The 21941-nt window shown below is 42.4% G+C and overlaps 1 protein-coding gene across 3 annotated transcripts in view; it reads left to right on the top strand.

Annotated features, from left to right (window-relative positions):
- fam49bb (family with sequence similarity 49 member Bb) overlaps positions 1-21634 on the top strand; it is a 58252-nt gene extending 36618 nt beyond the window's left edge. For all 3 annotated transcript variants that reach the window (XM_083778134.1, XM_083778136.1, XM_083778135.1), the window contains 7 exons: positions 5568-5707; positions 11075-11152; positions 15187-15303; positions 15808-15887; positions 17145-17271; positions 18186-18256; positions 21149-21634. In XM_083778134.1, the coding sequence (XP_083634260.1) occupies positions 5568-5707; positions 11075-11152; positions 15187-15303; positions 15808-15887; positions 17145-17271; positions 18186-18256; positions 21149-21212 (677 nt within the window). In that variant the 3' untranslated portion in view covers positions 21213-21634. The remainder of the gene's footprint in view (positions 1-5567; positions 5708-11074; positions 11153-15186; positions 15304-15807; positions 15888-17144; positions 17272-18185; positions 18257-21148) is intronic.
- The last annotated feature ends 307 nt before the right edge of the window (positions 21635-21941 follow it).

Below are 21941 nucleotides of genomic sequence, written 5' to 3'. Positions count from 1 at the left end.
ATTTAAAAGGCTATCCGATGGTAGCGTGGATTACAGCACAGTTGTGTGCAATTATTCAATAAAGAATTATTACCCCTATTACTACAAAAACAATGTTTTATTGCTTAAACTTATGTATTCACTATTCATTGATTCACTAGTATACCAAAATCCATTTGAAAAAATGGCTCTCACAGTTCTTGGGTGAAATAATGATATGCGATTAAAATGCGATTAATCTAGATTAATTAACTACAAAGATTAATTAGATAAAAAAAATTAATCGAGTCCCAGCTCTACTAAAAAAATGTACCAAAAAAATGCGCACTTTACTGGTCCTTTTTTTAATATAGAGGGTTTAAGTGGCACTGAATTCGCAGCTCAACAAAAGCTGTTTCATCCTATTATTATGACAGAGGACAATTTCACGATAAATTAAAATCTCTCCAATATGATTATTGTGAGCGTTTTTTTTTTTTTTCATCACAAAGGATTATAGTCCCATCCCTAGCCTAAGGTCTGTTTTGGGCTGTCTGAAAAGCACATGACTACCTTCCTCTAGATAAAAGATTAGAGATGTCGCTGCCCATGCAATTGGGAGTTTATTAATTAAGGAGTATTATGGAGCATATGGAATGGAATGGAACATCTGTCGTTTACCCCTCAGCGGGTATTGCTTTTCATGTTAGTATTGATCCAGGGAGACTTATTGAACATTCTCCAGATTATACACCCATATTATCCTTCCAGAGCTTCTTATTGTTGACACCGCACGAACGGCAAGGTGTCTTGTATTTTTGTTAACGTACAATGAGAGAAATGTGTCTGTCAACTGTGTCAGTCAGTGCTTCATCGTTGGCACTTGGCAGTGCCTCTAGTCTAGAGCAAGGGTCCCCCCCCCCCAAAGTAGTCATATTTACAGGGTTTGATGAGGTCAGATCAACATATCTAAGGGTGGCAGCGGGGGCAGTGTCTTGAGTGTACAGGGTTTGATGAGGGCCTAGGTAGGACCGGGCCTTAATTTTCGGGCCTGTTGAGAACTTTTCACCGGCTGCCGGGCACGGCTGCACTAACTAGGAATGCACTCTGTCGAGCTGCCAACTTGCGCTTTGCACACAAGCAGGCCACGAATGGCCTACTTGTGCGCGAGCAGAGCACACAAGTGGCATGTAACGATATATCGTATATCAATATATATCAATATTAATCCAGTCCAGACTATATTATGAATCTATTTAATACAATAAAAAAATCGATTTTCCTTTTATTTTTTTAGGGGGGCTAGTGAATTATGGTGTGTGATATGAAATGTGAGCTTTAATCATATTCCCAAAAAAGTACAAAGACATGCACATCCAACCCAAACTTGGGCAGGTGCTGAGCAGTGAGTAGTGGTATGCACAGATAATGAAAAGAAAGTACTAGCACACTGTGGGCTCCGATGCTCGTGAAGTGCCTTTATTTGCACAAATAAGTTGTCTGTGACGTTTCGAGCACAATGCTCTTCCTCAGACTCAATGCTCTTCCTCAGACTCAATGCTCTTCCTCAGACTCAATGCTCTTCCTCAGACTCAATGCTCTTCCTCAGACTCAATGCTCTTCTTCAGACTCAATGCTCTTCCTCAGACTCAATGCTCTTCCTCAGACTCAATGCTCTTCCTCAGACTCAATGCTCTTCCTCAGACTCAATGCTCTTCCTCAGACTCAATGCTCTTCCTCAGACTCAATGCTCTTCCTCAGACTCAATGCTCTTCCTCAGACTCAATGCTCTTCCTCAGACTCAATGCTCTTCCTCAGACTCAATGCTCTTCTTCAGACTCAATGCTCTTCTTCAGACTCAATGCTCTTCCTCAGACTCAATGCTCTTCTTCTGACTCAATGCTCTTGCTCTGCCTGAGGAAGAGCATTGCGCTCGAAACGTCACAGTCAACTTTTTTGTGCAAATAAATGCACATCACGAGCATCGGAGCCCGCAGTGTGCGAGTACTTTAATCATATTCAAATGCTTTTGGAGAAATGAGACTGAGTCACTTTCAGTAGTAGAGCACTGTAGTCTGTGACTGTGCCCAGGTGATGGTTGTTGATGGTCATTAATACATCAAGGAAGGGAATTATGTTTCTGCACTGTCAAAGTGGCGCTGTTGTGCTAGAAACAAAGAGATAGTGTTGCACTGTTGCCTGCTAATTACACAGAGAGAGAGCGAGAGAGAGAGAGGTGTCTGCTAAATGCTAATTCCCCCACACAGTAAGGTCGTTTCTCGACCATTTCGGATGTGGAGTGGCTCGCTGGAACCGGGCTGGCACCCTGGGCGTGGTCCTGTGTGAGTGCTCTAGAGAATAATTCCCGCCACAGCTCCGACCCCCCCCCCCCCCTGTGAGAGGAGCCCACTACGTGCCCACACATTCCCACAGCCAGCTCTTCCGTGACCTGACGTGATCAGACATCCCCCTCCCCCCATACCACCCCCTTCTCAACCCCATCCGCTCCCCCACCTCGCCCTCCTGCTCCCCTGCAGAACCCCCCCCCCCCCCCCCAGACACTACTAACAACACGAGAGTAGCTCATTTCCGAGGGCCTGAAAGCTACTCGCTCTATCTTTACTTCTGTTTTGATGGGGGGGGGGGGGGGTGGGGGGGCTGGGGGTTCGACCGACCAAGCCCATTTTTATCGGGCGCAGATGGAGGTCATTACTGAATGGCAAACGTGCTCAATTTAGCGTGCCGGCCACACAGTGCCAGCCCTTTGCCCGTCCGCCTTCCAAACAAAAAACCTGACTTTCATTGTTTATTTTCTTTATTTGTCCATTTTGACCAGCAGTTTTGCCCTGTTCAGTTTGCCCTTGCCTGTAAAGCTAAAGTTAAGAATTCTATAGAAATTGGTCTACATATTGGAACTTAATTTGGAAATGGAAAGAGTTCTGTCATTATTTAAACCTGCCGTCCAAGTCGAGACTAAAATCAAGGTCTCTCTTAGTTATGTACTCAACCTATTGGTTTCATACCTGTATATATGTTGTGTGTATCTTAGTTATGTACTTAACCTATTGGTTTAATACCTGTGTGTATATACAGTATGTTGTTTGTATCTGGCCTCTTGGGGGAAGATGGTGGGTGGGTGGGGAGGATTGGGAAAGTAGTTGTGGGAGAAAATGTAAAAAACAAAGAGTTGTATTTTCTTTCTGTGAAACTTGCATATGTCATACTCTTTGAATAAAAAAATAAATAAATCAAGGTCTCGACCAGCAGTCCAAGTATAAAAATGGGACTTAAGGCGGCATTTAAAGTTTCAACAGTAGGGTACCACTTTGATATGGAAAGGTAGTGTGTATATCTGCTATTTCTGAATAGCCAACGCTAAAATCAAACATTATACGGATGCTCCCGGTTTTAAGGGGGTTGACAAAAATGTCTTGGATTTCCACAGAGGCGCTGCTATGAATTGACTCGTGGACAGAAACCCCTATGAAGTGAAATGCGCTCCCTCATATCACCCCCTCATATCACCCCCCCCCCGTCTCTGATCTTCCCTGCTCATAGCTAATTATGATACTAGGTATACCATGTCAAGCCACTCAGTAGGCTTTGTATTTACTTAGTGTCAAAACAAATGAGCATAATCGGATGAAACCCCCACTGCCCCCAATCTCGTGCCGATAATTACTCTCATGTCTCTTCTCCATCTGAGCAGGAAAGCCCCCCCGTCAGACTGGCACTGGGCGCTTGGCAGTTAAGACGCCACCACTACCACCAGACCACGTTGTCTGCCCCCCCTCCAGCTAATCGGGTTACTCGCTACTTCAGCTGGGGGACATTGAGGAAGTGGGAAGTGTCTTGTAATAGGCCACACGAGCACTTTATAAACCAAGAAATGACGCGCTGTAATCATGTACATCTGCTGAAAGAATTATAATCTTGGAAATAAAAATGTGAAGCCGTTTGAATGTTTTGAACGTTTTATTTAATTTAAACTTTTTAACAACACAAATCTTGTCCCTGGCAAAAAGAAAATGCAGACAAATGCATATTCATTTGGGGCATCTTGATTTTAAAATATTTGAAAACACTTTTTAAACCAAATTGGAAAGCAAGCCCAAATAAGCTACACTTTAGAAACAAGAGGAATAAATAGAGTCCGCAACACTGGTAGAAAAAACTCAGCTCCACTGGTTTATTCCTGAAGAAGATCCCAGGGATCGAAACGTTGAATCAATAAACCAGTGGAGCTGAGTTTTCTACCAGTGTTGCAGACTCTATTTCTTCCTCTTGTACTGCCATTTGTCCAGCACATGGGCTAGAGTGGAGGTGCATGCTCTATTACCTTTGACACTTGAAACAAGCCCCCAAAAACGCAACTCCAAAACAAGCTCAAAGTCGCTTAGAATTAGCCGACATGGCAACACTCGTGATCCACATCAGGACTGATACTCCTGACTACACTGCAGACACAGTCACACAGTGCAGAGTGACAGCCGTTTCAAAACATTTTGGATGAGTTGTTTCCCATAAAGTCCAGGCGACTTTGCAAATATGCGATTGCTGAATCCTCGGTTTGACTGTGACAGAAGAGAGTGATTATTTAAGCACGTGCCAGCTTGCATAAAATGCTGAGAAGATGCTTTTTATTTTTAGAGGAATCCCCCCCCCCCCCCCCCCCCCCCCGTTTCCCCTAAGGACCCCTTAGCTGTGAGAGAGGTGAAGCATGGACCCTCACTACATATTGTATCATAAAATTGTATCATAAATGTCATGGATAGCATCAGACTTGTTTGACAGTATTGTCATTAGTGTATTTTTTATATACAGTACATATACATTTTATGATACAATATGTAGTGGGGGTCCGTGCTTCACCTCTCTCACAGCTAAGGGGTCCTTAGGGTAAACAGGGAAAAAAAAGATTCCTCTAAAAATAAAAAGCATCTTCTCAGCATTTTATGCAAGCTGGCATGTGCTTAAATAATCACTCTCTGCTGTCAGTGTATACATTTCTTTTATCTCATGATTTTGTAACCCATTTTTCACCCCTGTGTCAATTATCTAATGTGACCCTGGGCTCTACACGCCCTCCACCAACCTGGGGAGAGCAACGGACTTGAACTCATGCTTCCTTCATGCATGATTGTCCAAGTTGCTCCTTTACACCTGACAGGGGGGAGTTTCCCTGGTTGGACATAGCGCATGGAAGGAACACGTTATTCCAACCAGTTCCTTTCCCCTCCATCATTCGCCCCGGCTGGCATTAGTCATTAGTGTATTTTTGGCAATTTAACCATTTTATAAACCCTCAATACTTAATTATCGTGAGCATAGGCTCTATACTTGGTCTTTTTTGCTCCCCAATACACTAAACCTCTTTGCCGTAAAATAGCCGATGTGTGAGCTTGTAGATCTGCTATTTACGCTGCTATTTACGGTGAATATTCCAACCAGGGTTCAAGTGTTTAATGAAAAAAATGTTCCTATCACACAAATATTTGGCGTCCTCCCTGTAGTAACTCTGAGGGCTCCCGGACCCCCTGTTGAAGACCCCTGCATTACATTATTAGCCTTTCTCCACTCTTACGTGTGTGTGTTCTGTTCTCTGACAGAGGCTGCGCTGCACAGCCTCCTGGGAGCTCTCACCAGTGAGAAGTACAACGACCCCACTCAGCACCTGGAGAGGGAGCAGGCGCTGGCCAAGCAGTTTGCAGAGATCCTGCACTTCACGTTGCGCTTCGACGAGCTAAAAGTAAGATAATGCGATTCTGGCTTGTTGTAAAAACCTTGATTTTGTTAGCTTTTTTGGGGGGGGCTGTGGAATATCATCATACATGGATTCAAGTTTTCAATTATTTGGATTCCATAGAAGCCAGCATGTCTTCTATGGAAGCATGTTGTGTAGTGAAAACAGCCTCGTGGTTATTATTTTCAGATTAGAGCATTTGAAGTGGTCAAACTAGCCGTAACTATATTCGGGAGCGTCTTCCATAAACCCCTAATGGTCTCGGATATTTCAAAAGCAAAGGTTAAAGCCTCAGTCTGTGATTTCTTCACCTTGTTGGCAGTATGTAGAACAACAGGAAGAATATTACTAAAACGTCACCAGAGTTGGTGTCAAAGTGTCCTTGAGCAAGACTCTGAACCCCTAATTGCCCCCTATGTGCAGGTATACAGTACTGTAGGTGCCTTGCATGTTTTCCTCCGTGTGTCAATGTAATGCACAATTTATGTAAAGTGCCTTGGATAAAAGCGCTATATAAATGCACCATTTACCATTTTATCATAATGTTACATATTGTGATAATTGTTTAGGAAACAGTGCAAGTGTGTGTGTGTGTGTGTGTGTGTGTGTGTGTGTGTGTGTGTGTGTGTGTGTGGGGGGGGTGCTCCTTTCACTGTTTCACAAAGCGTACATTAGAACTTGGCCATAAAAGTTTCTTCAGCTTTGAGATTTAATTTTTGCTCTAATCCATGCATCATAATTTCCCGATATGATGAATGGTGCAGTATATTTAGTTTATTGCCACTATGCACAGTAAAACCACAGGTGTTTACACTACACACAGAGAAGTACTTGGAGCACTTTGCCTTCCACTGCGCACAACACAAAACATATAAATATATGATATCACTTGTAAGCGCCCTCGAGTTGTGAAAGAATGAGAAGTGGATGGTCTCAACGGGTGTAGTTTATTTGTCTTCAGCACAGAAGATGTTCCCTGGTACACCGTGAAAACTACAAAAATAGAATATAAATACTATTACAATCATGACATTTTCCTCATAGTCTTCAACAACAATAAAATATGTGCATTACATATCTCTTTCAATAGTACAATAAATAAAAATAAAAGTTACGTAATTAATGCAGTGATACGATAACTCAATCATTTCAAGAGTAGACCAATAAATTACCAAGAATGTACCATAAGTCCATAACAGAGATATATCAAACGAACCATCAACCCACAATACAATTTATTAGACCTAAAGTAAATGAATGAACCCAAAACAGAACAAACAAATCATATACATCACTCCGCTAATCGAGGGGCTAGGGGTTGAATCGAATGCCACCTTGAACTTCATACCAACAATCTTGGGATAACCGATACTTGGCACATCGGACACAGCAAAAGCAGGCACTGTAAATAATATAAACGGCTTTACATTATATTATATACTGAATCTACAAAACATTTCAACAATATCAAATCAACTGGGTTAAACATGAAGTTCCAAACAAACAAGTCTCATACCATGTGGCTCTGCTGCTTCAAACATGCTGTGTCTCACTGTGTCACTCTGGCTGAGTGTCTCTGAGGTGAGTGAAGCCAACATGCTTCAGCTATATATGCACTCTAACAGGAAGTTTCACAATAAAGGTACCCTAAGCCTACAGGAAGTGTCAAAATGAGACAATACAAATAAACAAAGAAAAATAACAAACTTCAAAGTAAAGACATGACTGAAGTTAAAAGAACCAACTGACACCGGCAGTTACATCACTAATTAAAACTATTGAAATTGTCATATCGGTTCATATCGGTATCGGCGAATATATGCCAGTCTAACCTCTGATCCGATATAGGGGTAAGGGGTTGACACTATGGCAGGTAAATGAGGAGCATGTGGAGTTTGTGGAGCATGTGGAGTTTGCTTTCGAATTCCCCAAACTGCAAGTGCACATTTGAGCGAGGAGTCTGCTATAAACACAACACGAGATATATATATATATATATATATATATATATATAGCTAGATAGCTATATACACAACACGAGATCACAACACTGGTATCAGTATTGGATAACACAGCAATTGTGGATCGGAAAAAGTGTATCGGGACATCCCTACTGTAAAGCATTATTTCCAATTCAGCATTTAGTTCTTAATCCAGAGAGTGATGTAAAGTAAGCAAGGTATACACCAGGTAATGCATCAAATGCCTCAGTAATCTAGGGTTTTGGGTAAAACAAGAACCTAGCAGCCGTCTAAAAGAATCAATATGTACATACATTGAAACTATACACACTATCAGTCCATGACGCTAGAGTCTTAGGGACATTGGTCACTGTGGATAAGGGTGTCGGCTAAATGCCCAAAACGTGAATAGAATCCTACTGACCCTTTTGATGACGAAATTGTCAATATGATGTAGTCTTTGTTTTCGTCAGTTGTTTTATTTTGTTTTAGTCAATGTCAAACTATTGTCATAGTTTTAGTAAACAAAACTAACAGTGGAACCATAACTCTATGTTGGTAATGGCACACGTCAGTGTGATAGACACTATGGGGTGCTAGAGCACCCCCTGCCCATTTCCCTCTGGACAAATGTGCCCATTTGTTTTGGTACAGTGTGCTGTGGACCATGGTGGCATTGATCAATTCTTGATATAAAGCTTCTAATATATTATTTAGGCCCCAAAATCTATAAATCTCACACTATTAAGGCAACAGGACGGTTCCACTCGCTACACAAGGTGCCTTTTTTTCACTGAGCACCTGCCCCTCTAAATGTCTGTGCAGTGTGCACGCCACTGCACACCGTGTACTTTTTGTGTGATCCGAGCAAAGCTCTTACTAGCCTAACAAGCAGCTGATGCCCTTTAATTAGATGTGAACTCTTTAAGCTTGAGCCAATGAGCAGATAATTGTTTTTTAATTGGAACCTTACTACCAGACTCCTGTTTTGTGTGGCAGCCTTGTTTTAGTAATACAGCAGACCTAATACAGGTTGTAAAGTTTTTACTTTTTTAATTTATTTTGTGCAGAGTAACACAAACCACCTAATTGTGTCATCCTAAAAGGCACGACTCCTGCACACAGTAGCATGCTTTATAGATGGGGAGGGAACAAGCCCCTATGAATACTTTTTTATTGAATAGGTTGTAAAGTTTCTTTTGCAGGGTAAGCCAAATTGTGTCATCCTAAAAGCAAGACTCCTGCACACAGTAGCATGTTTTATAGATGGGAGAGGAAAATCCCTGAATGTTTTTTATTTATTATTAATTAAGACATATACATATTCTAACATTTTTTGTTTGTTTCCTACATTAACGCCCAACTTGATCATACTACAGCATACACACAAAAACAGCAAAAGTAGCAGATCCGCAAGCTTGAAACGGAACGCTCAAAACACTCTAATACGTTTGAATTTGAATCCTGAAAAGTAACAGTTTTGGACATACCAGTATGAGGTTTCCACCTGACAGACGTATATCTCCTATACATAGGGCCAGACACTAAATGCTGTATGTGGATTATTTCAGTCGACTGTGCATTGTATGTCAACGTCCACAATTGTATGAGCTTTCATTTCGTTTGACAGCGGGGGTGAATCGGTTCCCCCTCCTAAATCCCCGTTTCGTAGACACACACACTCCCCATAAAAGAGCACCCTAATGCCCTGAGGTGTTTTTATTCGTCATCGTCCCGCAATTAATGCCCGCTATATTACCCAGGCTGGCAGGCTTAAAAGCAGGAAGGTAGGGGGGCACTAGGGGGGCACAAGGTGACATGCCAGCCAGGCCCTATTCATCAATTTTTAACCGCCACTTCCACAGTCTACTGACCCAGTTAAAAGCATCAGTGTGGGGGCGGCTTGCAGCCCCTCCCCTGGTGGAGGGCAGCCTGTCTTCACATGTTGGCATTTAGTGGACACAGAATGAGTACCAGTCTATTGTGGCAGGATTACACTGCCTGGCTGCCAGCATGGCTCTCTCTCTCTCCCAGCCCTTTTAATGAGCTCATGTAAGAATGTGGATAATTAGCCGCACAAACGGCACTGATTGGTGGAGCCCCCGTTGGTGTTGTTGATAAGCAATGTTGGACTGGGTGGGGTACGGTCAGTCATGGGCCAGCTTCGTCAGCGGTTCTCAACTTCTCAACCCGTCGTTTCGGGACCCCCAGGTTGAGCTTCCACAAATAATTTTCAATTGACAACAGGAGAACCAGATGATTAGTCTAATGTGCAACATTGTTTTCTCACTCAACGGTAAACAAACCAACATACTGTATACTGTAAGTGCACAGGGCTGCACATTTCTAAAACAACAGTTTAAGGACTTTTAAGACCTTTTGAATACAGCAAAAATATTTTAAATATTAAAATGTTACCTAAGAGGCAAAGAAAATAAAAATCAATCTACATGTGCACCACATCCAGTGCGCAACCAACTGAGACTTAAAAGGGGAAGGAGAAGGGATGGGCATTTAAGCTTTTTAAAAAGAAAAACAATGCATACGCTTGGAGTGTTTGCTTTTATCCGTGGTTAACTGTAACATGGCATCATATTCATACAATTATGAGTTAATTTACATTTTTTGTTAATCCATCCATAACAATGAAATATTTCCGTGCACACGTTTAAACGTGTACCTTCTCCCATCTCCAGGAAGGACCTGATTGTCTTTGATGGTTCAGGGAAGTGGATGTAACAATTGGTAAAAATGTTAAATCGTGCATTTATATAGCGCATTTTTCAAAAGTGCTTTACATTCACCCACACATTCACACACCGACGGTGGAGGAAACCCTGCAACGCACCAAACTGCACATCGGGAGCAATTAGGGGTTCAGAGTCTTGCTCAAGGACACTTCGACACTAACTCTTGGCGAGCCTGGGATGGAACTACGAACCTTGCTGCGGTTCCCATCCGGCTGCTCTACTGGCTACTCTACCCCTCTACCCCCTAGGCCTGTGAAAGTGGGGTAAAAACCAAAAACATAGGGGTAAATATCAGTGGATTCAAAGACACTGTTCGTCAAATAAATATAACCGTATCATTTCATTTCATGTCCTCTCCCTCCCACCCCCCAAGCATCCTGTCTGGGGTAGGAGGGGGGAGGGGGGGTGTATTTGATCCTGAACTTCTAGTCCTGCTCTAGGCTGTTCCTCCTACGAACACAACAGTGAAAGACTATCTTCTCGCTCGTTTCTGTTTTTCGTGTATCTGTCCGCCTTGTCCACTAATCTCCCTCACCACCCACCCACACAAACACACACACACATGCACATGTGTTGCGGCGTTCACACGCATGCCCGCCTTTCGCGCCCCCCGAGACATTCATTCTTGTATTAAGATAATAAATAATGCTTTTCTTCTGCAGATGACAAATCCTGCCATTCAGAATGACTTCAGCTACTACAGGAGAACGCTGAGCCGCATGCGCATCAATAACGTACAGGTGAGTACACTGCTCTGTACACACACCTGAGTACCTCCCTGCTCTGTACACACACTGTACTGTGAGGAGGCCCTTTACCGGGGGGTCCGGGGACCCCTATGGGGTACCGATGAGTACACTGTACACACTGATTACCACTCTGCTCTGTGAGGATGGCCTTCACCGGGGGGTCCGGTGGGGGCCCTATGGGGTCCTCATAGTCACTACAGGAGGGTCGCCAAGTCTTTTTTTCTTTTTTACATTAACCTCTTCTTAATCTGAGGAGAACTAAATATAGCAGATCTACAAGCAACTGTAGTGAGTACATTGTCCATTTTTGGCAAACGGGTTTGGTGTACAGGGAAAAAAGGGGGGGGGGGGTCCTTGCTTCAACTCCATCAGCTAAGGGGTCCTTGGCCTGACAAACGTTGAGGACCCCTGTTTTAATGGGGGGGGGGGGGGGGGGGGGGAAGCTGATTTTCCAAATAACTATTGTTGCGTTCCTCAAAAGACCCGTGCCAGCGTGCGTCATTACGACCCGCGTTCTAAATGTGATGTTGATTGAAGCCATGCATTGGCCTCCGGTTACCTCACTGCTCCTCAGTGCCACGGCAAACTATGATGGATGGAGTTTTCACAAGTGTCCCAGCAACGCCCCATGAGAGAGGTGCTTGTCTGGCACACACACTCACAGACACGTACGTCAGGAAGTGTGTGCATCCGTGCACCGTACTCCCACGGGGAGTGTCGGGGAGTCTGCGCTGCTCAGTGGAGCGCAGCCGTGCATGGCAGCATGCAGCGGGACGTGAGCCCAGATCAGTAGCAGCACTGTGTGGCCGTCGGTTCCTCCAGAGACCGCGAGTCTCTGTGTGGGGAAAGACATCTGATCTAGGGGGGTGTGTTGGAGCAAAGATGGTTTCAAATGTAGAAAGATCCGCCGTCCCAGTTGGAGCCACTTAGAGGTGAAATGGTACACAAATCCTGCAAAAGTGCGATGTCTTGTGTGTTGCTTGGACAGAGAAAGGTCGATAATAAAGTTGATTTTGCTCCTGATTTATCTCCCTGAAAAAAAGAAAGGAAAAAATTACTGTTACTGTAATATCTTGTTACTGTTCAGAAGCTGTTCACGTCTCCTAAAAAGGCAGCCACCTACTTCACGCAGATATGAGAAGTAAACTGGAGAAGTGGAGAGTTCTTTTTTTTGTCTTTTTTTGAGTGGTGCAACCACTCCTACAACCAGCAATGTCCGTGTACACCTATGTATGTACTGTACAGTATGTATGTATGTGTATCAGTGGTCATGAGCACGAGTATGTCACTTATTAACACCAGTAGGGGGCGCCAAAAACAGAGAGAGGGGTAGTGCTGTGCCTTCTGCCTGAGAGAGAGAGAGAGAGAGAGAGAGAGAGAGAGAGAGAGAGAGAGAGAGAGAGAGATGCACCACTCGGTTCACACAGGTGTGATTCTTTTGTGTGGGAGTGGGGACTCCCACAGCAGAGTACAACCCCTGGGACGCAGTAACGGTAAAAAGAAATAACCCTACACCCCCCCCCACACACACTCTCTGCAAGCAGCTCCCCAGTGGTTGATGACCTCACCCAGGTCTTCTGTTTTATACACAACATTTTTAGAGGAATGCTGTAGGTTTGCCAGCGCACTTAGCCAATTTTTTTTTTTTTTTTTTGGGGGGGGTTTCTGGCTTTTATTGATTGTACAGTGCAGAGAGAGATGGGGAGAAGGAGAGAGTGTCGTGGAGTGATATGCAGCGAATGGTCTGGACCACACCGGGAGTTGACCGGGGAACTCGCTAGCAGGCATCATCAGAGCCTATGGGCTCAATACACACCAAGCATTTTAAAATAGTGAAAATTAAAAAAACTAAAATTGCAGCTGTACGAAAAGCTTGAATGATGCTCTTTCTATCTGCAAAGTGTTTTGTTTTCATAAAAATCCACCATAGACATGTTATGAGCTACTTTATGTCAAGAAATTCCTTGCAGGTGATTTTTTTTCCAAGTGTTGGAGTTTGGAAGCGCTCCCTTTCAGTAACGCAGCATCCTGCTGCCTCCTGCATTATGTGCAAATTCAAAACAGGTGGTACGCAGTGATTAATCAACAAGCGCTTCCAAACTCCAATACTTAAATAAATAAATAAATCACCTGCAAGGAATTTCTTGACATAAAGTAGCTCATAACATGTCTACCGTGGACTTTTATGAAACAAACACTTTGCAGATAGAAAGAGCATCATTCAAGCTTTTCGTACAGCTGCAATTTTAGTGAGTTTAACATAATTTAATACAATTAGATAGGACTTTGTCTGTTTAGATGTATGGGCAGTCATCGGCAAATTGCGGCTAGTTTCCACCCTTCCATTAACTTGTGGAACGATGACCGCCGTGTGCATATGGTCTATTGAGTATTCAAACATGAGTATTCTGAACATTTTGAGAATCTCAGGAAATCTGTCGCACAAACCGTTTAGAAGATAGAGCCATGTTTGAAGTAGCTGTCTAGTGTGGTCATTTCCGGGTATTTCGCCCCAGATAGATAATTTTTCCCAGTTCCCACGTTGTTCGCAGCGGTCATATTAGCCAAGAACAGTAGAGATATTCTCCGCTAAATGAAGAGCATACGTATCTTAGCCAGGTCCTAGAGTACAAAGGGATTGCTGAACAGTACTGGTATATGTTTGAGAATATGACACAGTTCAAGGACCCGTTGTCCTGTAACCACACAGCATATTCCACCACATATATTATTTTGATTTCACTGGAGTATCACATAAGTATCTCATGTGATTTATGCCTTTTTACTAAACGTGGCAAACTGCAGATGCCTGACGCACTGAATATGCACTCCATACCAGAATATGCCATTTAGGTAAATGGTGCCAGACATCTAGCTAGACCATCAGCATTAACCCATTAAGACCTGTGTCAATTTTCCACAAATGCCTTCTAAATCGATGGTTCTCAAACGTCTCCGTGCTTCTATAGAGCTATGTATTTTTGACCAAAGCTAAAATCGAAATGACAGAGATGCTTTCCCGGTTCTAATGTGTTAAAATGATTCTCAGCCAGCTATCCTTCCTCCTCCAGTGCTTAACCCATTTTGGACTGATGGCGATTTAAAAATAGTTTTCTGAAAAACCCATGTTTCTATGTCAGTTGTGCTCAACCTTTTTCATGTCTATTGGGCCACGGACCCCCATCTCAAAATATGTTGTTCCAGGGACCCCCCAGAAGCAAATATTTTAGTTAAAAATGTTCGCTCTGAAATATATATATTGAAAGATTTGCACCACACACCACCAACAGACTTTAAAAAAATAGCAGACCTACAAGCTCGTAGCGTGCTATGAGCTTGTAGATCTGCTATTTTTCAACAGCTAAAAGCATAACGTTAACACCAAAGGGGGGTTCCCGCCCAAAATGGGTTAAGGAAGCAGCTGCGTTTTAGGTCTCAGCTCAGACATTTGAATCATTGAGACGATTTCTGTGGAACACGTGTGTCCTCTCAGTGGTGGTGAGAGCGGCCGTTTGGTTCATGTGTGATCATTCCTCCTCCAGTGTGATTTGACTTGACACGCTGGTGGGTGATTATTCGTATCATCGCTCGCCGAATGTTGTTCCCTTGTCAAATCAAGACTCGACTCGAGGCAAGATGTGTCCCTTCCCTTCTATTATGCAAATGTGTGCATATTGTCTCTGCCGGGGGGGGGGAAACCTCATATGTCCATGACTGTCACTTTTCATGATTCAAATTCCAAAGTACTTTAGCAAATCTGCCAGCTTGAAACGCGTCGCTTCGCACCACGTTTCAAACTTTCGACCTTCCTTGGATCTGCTACATTTGATGCTTTTGTGTGTGACTGTGACACTGTCGTATGATCGTATGAAGTAGACTAGCGTAAATGAAAAAACGTGTTAAAGTTAGAACATGGAGATAAGAGTTTTCTGCCCGAAAGCGACCATATGAGGTTTTTTTTAGAACTTGCTGCTCCAGAGACAAACTTCTCCTCTCTTTGCTTTGATTGGTCACTCCACCTCCAGGCAGAAGGAGAGAACGAGGTCAACAACGAGCTGGCCAATCGGATATCGCTGTTCTACGCCGATGCCACGCCCATGCTGAAGGCGATGAGTGACGGCACAACCAAGTTTGTATCGGAGGTGAATTGATGTATGATGCCAAATCCAAACATAGTTTAAAACTTCCTATACTAAAATGTCCTATGCATATACTATAAAAGCATGAAAGAAAAAAATGAACCCAAAAATGTTAAGAAACCTCTTACACAGATTAAAAATCATTGCAATCTGAGTCCTCTAAATCTGAGGCTCAAATCAGGTTTGAATGCACCGCGGTGCTCCGACTTTGTCAAGCATGTACACGAACACAATTGGCCCATATTTGGGTTAGGTACTCTTTCAAGTTTGCAGTGAAAAGACAGGCTTTTGCCAAATAGTTTGTTTATTTTTTGTTTAATATAAAGTGTCCGTTTTTGTAAGGTGCTATATAAATTCAGAGCGGTACAAAGCAAAAAAAGTGAATTGGGTGGGGAGTGCCTTGATCGAATACTTGAAAATCTGCATTAGATATACACATTCAAATTTGGCATTTAGTTGGCTTTTTTAAACGTGTTGTAAAAGAATACTTGTATGCTTTGCTTTCAGAACAAGAACTTGCCTATTGAGAACACGACGGACTGCTTAAGCACAATGGCGAGTGTGTGTAAAGTCATGCTGGAAACGCCGTAAGTTGCTATATGTAATCTATCATGTCGTGGCTGTCGGGCAAAATCCATCGGTTTGTGTTATTTGCTAAACTGACGGCCTACTTGATCAAACTACAATACACAAAAGCATCCACAAACGTGACGAGAAGCTTTGAACTTGTAGATCGACTACATCTGAGTTAGAATCCTGAAAAGTAACGGTTTTGGAGATTTTAAGGTTTTCACCCGACGGAGACGATGTGTTGTATGACAGTGAAGTCTGAGTGATAATTTAACCTCCTGAAAGTGTGTTTTCACAGCGTATGTTGTATCTTATTGTTATTTGGGTCGGTATGTGTTTTGGTCTCAGGGTACATTGTTAGCAGAGGAGTGCTAAGAATGTACGTTTGACTTGTGTGTGGGTGTGTGCAGAGTGCTCTATTATCCCCATGTGTTCCTTTTGTATTATGTGTACACAATATTTTTTACTTTACTTGGCTAGCAACATTTTAGCTGAAAGGACTGTAAAAAGCGAGTTGACCCTGCTATCCCGTACTATAATACTGTCCCACAGTTGTAGACACTATCCTCATACCTGCATCAGAATGCTTGTTACATTCCAAAATCACTATTCTCATACGTAGGCAGAGAGTGTTAAGAGAGTAGACTTTACTTAGGCAGAAATATGAATAAAGGCAGATAAACATTAGATTTTTACTCATGATGATTGCCTAAGTAACCTAGAAGACTTAGAGGCAGAAAGTGATTTTTGGTTCTTCTTTCCTATAAACCATGAACACACAGCGCCGTCACTCGCTGATCCCCTGGTTCCAAGGGGTTCGAGGACATTTTTCTCTATGGAGAATAACATCTTAAAATCGTCTCGTATTAGAATTGTGGTCCAAAACTGTCTTGGCGATATTGTCAGGGAGGTCTCTCTGTATCGTTTACGACCGTCTGTCAGTCATAATTGATCATTTTTTCTAGTGAAAATGTAAGCAGCAGTAACATTATCGTTTTATCTCAGTCAGTTGATTCTTCATATCCATATGAGTGAAACGGCCGGGATGATTTTATGTATCTTATTTTTCAAACACGCTTCTTACAGTATATGAGACGATCTAGCATAATGCGTAGCATAATGCATAGCATAATGTATGTGAAACTGGGGGTCCATGAAATGAATATAAAAAATCTCAGAAATATCCGTGGCCTAATTCATGTTGATTTGGGGGTTTGTGAACCAGTGGGTTAAGTGAACTGTGCCAACACCCTTCTCCCCCCTGCTCGGTCCAGAGAGTACCGCAGTCGTTTTGCCAGTGAGGAGACGGTGTCCTTCTGTCTGCGGGTCATGGTAGGGGTCATCATCCTCTATGACTACGTTCATCCTGTCGGAGCTTTCGCCAGGTCCTCCAAAATAGATGTGAGTAGCACAGACACACACATCATACACACACACATCATGCACACACACACACACACACCAACACACACATCACACACACTAGGGCATTCACTTCTAGTCATTTTTGTTGGAAATAAATATTTGTACATTTAAAAACTTTGTACATTGGTGACTATAACTATAATCTACCTGATCTTGAGTCCTACAAAAGAAATATTTTTTCATATCAACTAGTACCAACAAGGTCAACTAGTGGATTTACTAGTCGACTAGTCAACTAGTTGCTTAATGCCCTAACACACACATCATATCATACATGCACACAGACGCACGTATTGTCGTATGCTTATGAATACAATTCTCTTAAGTTTTTGTCATATTTCCCTCAACTGAAATGTTTTAGTCGACTAAATATCATGAGATTTTAGTTGACTAAATCTACAGTTTATTTAGTGAACTACATTTTATTTTTGCGGGTCTTGATGCCGTCGTAATGCCTGATTTTACACTTACTGTAGTTGCATGCTGAAAATAGCCGATCTACAAGCTCACGACCCTGCGCTGTGTTGTGAGCTTGTAGATCAGCTATTGTCAGTGCACCCAAACACAACCAAACGTAAAATGACTTGTCTTTTAGTTCTACTGGATCTCTTCTCCACTAGTCCCTCCCTAACATTTTAGTCTTGTTTGATGAAATTGTTTGTTTGTTTGTTGATGAAATTGTCAATATATTTATTCTCAGTTTTAGCCGTCATAGCTTAGTTTTTATTTAGCTTCTTTCCATTTAGTTTTCGTCAGTGAAAAAAGTTAATCGGCAGACATTTTTCGCAGAGGTTTTAATCGATGAAAGACACATCCAGTTTAATACACGGCTCCTCCTCCAGAGCACAAGCTGTTCACATGGGGACTAACTGGAGCTCTTTGTTCTGCAGATGAAAGGCTGTATCAAAGTCCTCAAAGAGCAGCCTCCTAACACTGTAGAAGGCCTTCTCAACGCTCTCAGGTAATACATCAGAATATATACTCCTCCTAACACTGTAGAAGGCCTTTTCAACGCTCTCAGGTAATACATCAGAATATATACTCCTCCTAACACTGTAGAAGGCCTTCTCAATGCTCTCAGGTAATACATTAGAATATATACTCCTACTAACACTGTAGAAGGCCTTCTCAACAGGTAATACATTAGAATATATATACTCCAGGGGTCTTCCACATTTTTTTCTTGATTTAGTTTCAGTCATACGTTTGAATAAAATTCCATTTAGTTTGAGTCATATTTAAGTTGTCTAAAATGTTTTAGCATAGTTTTCGTTGACTATATGGCAACTAAATCTACAGTTGATTTGATCGACTAAAATTTATTTTGGCAGCCTGTGCCTGCGTCGTAATCAGGGGGGCAGTCAGCCAGATATTTCGTGAAGCCTCATTTGAAATCGGTAGTTCATATAATGGCCTGTTGTGGCGCTGGACTGGACCCAAAAAGCCCCATAGCTCCATAGAGGCCCATGTATTTTGGCCCAACTTCACCTAGACTGTATTACCTTAATAAACATGGTCATGAATACTTTCTTCTTCCAGTCACTAGTTTAAAGTCTCATTTTTAATGTCATAATATTCTTTTTGGAAAATTATGGTCCCATTAATTAAAATAATGACCATAAAGTCGCGTATGTTCTGAGGGGCGTGGCTACCGTTACCGTCCATGATCGGGATTCCCCTCCCACTCAAGAGTCTTCTCCTCCCACTCGAGTCAAAATAAAAACCAACGGAGAAGAAGGGGGGAAGTCCCGCCTCGTTGTCTGGGCAGCCAATGGCCAGCTGGACCCAAACGGAGCCAGCCAATGGCCAGCTGGTCCAAAACGGATCTAGAAAGATGGCGATTTACAGTGCAGGGATTTCAGGCTTCATTTTACGTTCATGTTAGACCCGGGGAACGCTTTGTCCATATTTTTTACAGTCTATGGTCGTAATGCCTGATCTATACTGCATGCCGAAAATAGCCGATCTACTGTACAAGCTCACAGTGCATCACAGACACTTTGTGAACTTGCAGATCGGCTATTTATGGCGGGCGACACCCAAACGCAACCAAGCTTGAAATGCCTTGTCTTAGTTCTACTGGATCTCTTCTCTAGTCCTGTGATGCCAGCCGTCTAGAGACGCCGCACAGTATCAGATGATCAGATCCCCTTTATCTTCCATGGAAAATGGAAAAAAATGAAAATGATTGGTCCAGTGATTAGATTAGTTTGATTAGCTCTGGATGCAAAGACCCTTTACACACACACACACAGCCACACAGGCTGATCCTCTTAGACTGTAGAAAGGTTATTGTGCTGAATAATCCCTCCTAATGGAGTTAGATGCTTTCACTTATTGATTCTAACTTCAGAGATGTTGAGAGTTTGTTACAAAAATGACAAACTTACTGTAAATAGGAAAATAAGATGGTGCGATTCATAATCGTCATGGGGGTTTTGAGTTTAGTTTCACACTAAACTCAAGCTATTAGGTTCTCTAAACACTTGTAACACTTTTTAAACGTGTCACAGTGTTTAGATTATAAACAGAAGAGCATGTTTAAATGCCATGATTGCAGGCTAGTCCTGTCCGCCTCTGCAGGTCCTGTGTTCTGTCGCTGGGACGGCGGAAGGTTTCAACGGCAGGCTGGCATAGCTGTTGCCAGCTAGGGTGTTCTTGCTGGTGGTGGTTTCATTGTGAACAAGTAGCCTAAGCAGAGTACAGTACTGTATGCATTACCTACCTGGCAGGTGAAAACAAGCACCAAGATTAGCATTTCAATGCCTGATCTGCATGTGTACAAGGGGACAGGCAACGCGGTCCACCCCCCACCACCCCCCACCCCGGACAGTGAGGAAAAAATAGGTGTTAAGGTGCCAGACTTGGATGGATAGAGTGGCGCAATTACATACAAAGTCAAGACAAGACTAGACGAGAATTGCGCGAACGGGCGCGGCGCGACCTGGTGCGGTACGAACGGGACGAACCGAGGCGAATATATAATTCTGGTCCAATTCCTCATGGGACTCTACGTCACTGCTTTAGAGCACTTATGAGTATGACATAAATCGTTTGATAGCCACGGCTATGGACTTTAATGTTTGTTTAGGCCAGGGCACTAAGTGACGACTTAAGACGTCATGTGGCCAATATAAATATAGTGTGCCCCCCCCCACACACACACACACACACACACTTATTCATGGGCAATTATGTTTTTGACTGTTCAAGTGTTCATCGGAAGATGGTGCATTTAACAGACTTAAAGGCTGCTAGGCTGGGTTTGGAGCATTTCAGCAGTTACTTATGAGCATGACACGCTTATCTGTTGGTTAATTTGCAAGCAATATCCCTGCAGACCTGCTTCTTCCTCACACCGACTCCTTAATATTAACACGGGAATGGTAGGTAACTACCGTATTAGTGTGTGTTTTATGCTGAGCCCTCCATCTCAAATCTAGGTTGCTGCTGAAACCTTTTCTTAGAATAATAGGTGATTGCATCTAACACGTGACCCTGCCCCCAGCTACATACCATATCCCAAATGTACAGTAAGTGGATTGGCTTTACTCGCACAGCGTCTCTCAATCTGACATGGCCATTCCCATGGCAACCTCGACTCAGTATCACACTTTGGGAGCGTGATGGGAAAACGTGCTTCAAAGTTTTTTTTGTGTGGAATTTATGGGATTTCTTTTGTTTTAATGTTATTCTTAAATTCTTTCTTTTTTATTTTCTAATTTTAATAATAAAAAAAAGGAGCCAAAAAAATGGGGGACATTTTGACGCGACCCACTGACTATAGGGTCCCGACCCACTGTTTTGGGAAACGGTGGGGTAGAGAATGACGTGTTCTCTCCCCACGCGACAGGTACACAACCAAACATCTGAACGACGAGTCGACCAACAAGACTATCAAAAGCATGCTGCAATAGAAGGCTGAGATCTGCTCCGGCTGCTTGCCTCACTCACGCCCCTGATGATGATGATGATGATGGGGAGGACGCCAATCCTCTTGAATGATGTCAGTGCACAGAATGTTTTTCCTTCTATTATTGTTGTTATGATGATGATGATGTTCTTTTATGGAATAAGAGCGGGAGCTCACCTAAGGGCTCAGAGCACAAGGTGCGTGAGTGAAGTTTTCACAATTTTACAGGAGAGCTTTTCATTTCTTGTAATTATTCAATTAAAAACAACATATTTTACTTAATTTGACTTTTGTTTGTTTGTTTTGTTTTTAAAGGAATGTTTTTTTAATATGTAGGTTTTATGTTTTAATTGAAAAATTACAATGAATGAAAAGCTCTTGCTGGAAATATTCTGAAACGGTCACTTACGGTGTTTCGCTCCAAGCCACACACACACACATATATATATATATGTGTGTGTGTGTGGCTTGGAGCGCATATATATATATATATATATATATATATATATATATATATATATATAAATAAATTGCAAAATGCTACTGCCATTATAAATGTATTTTTCTGTGCCAAAAAGATGTTGCTGAGATGTAAATGTTTTCCATACAAGGCCATACGACAATGGCAGCTATGAAAGCATTGTGGAGTCTCTGATGTTCTCTTTCAAATGTGTTCGTTCTTTTTTGGTCGTTTCGTTTTTTTTTCTTTTTTCTCATTGTTCTGTATAAGGGA

The sequence above is a fragment of the Protomyctophum parallelum genome, assembly GCF_964188405.1.
Source record: "Protomyctophum parallelum genome assembly, chromosome: 12".
Classification (NCBI taxonomy): Eukaryota; Metazoa; Chordata; class Actinopteri; order Myctophiformes; family Myctophidae; genus Protomyctophum; species Protomyctophum parallelum.
The sequence above is the reverse complement of the archived record's forward strand: the minus strand, read 5'-3'. Positions and strand labels throughout refer to the sequence as shown.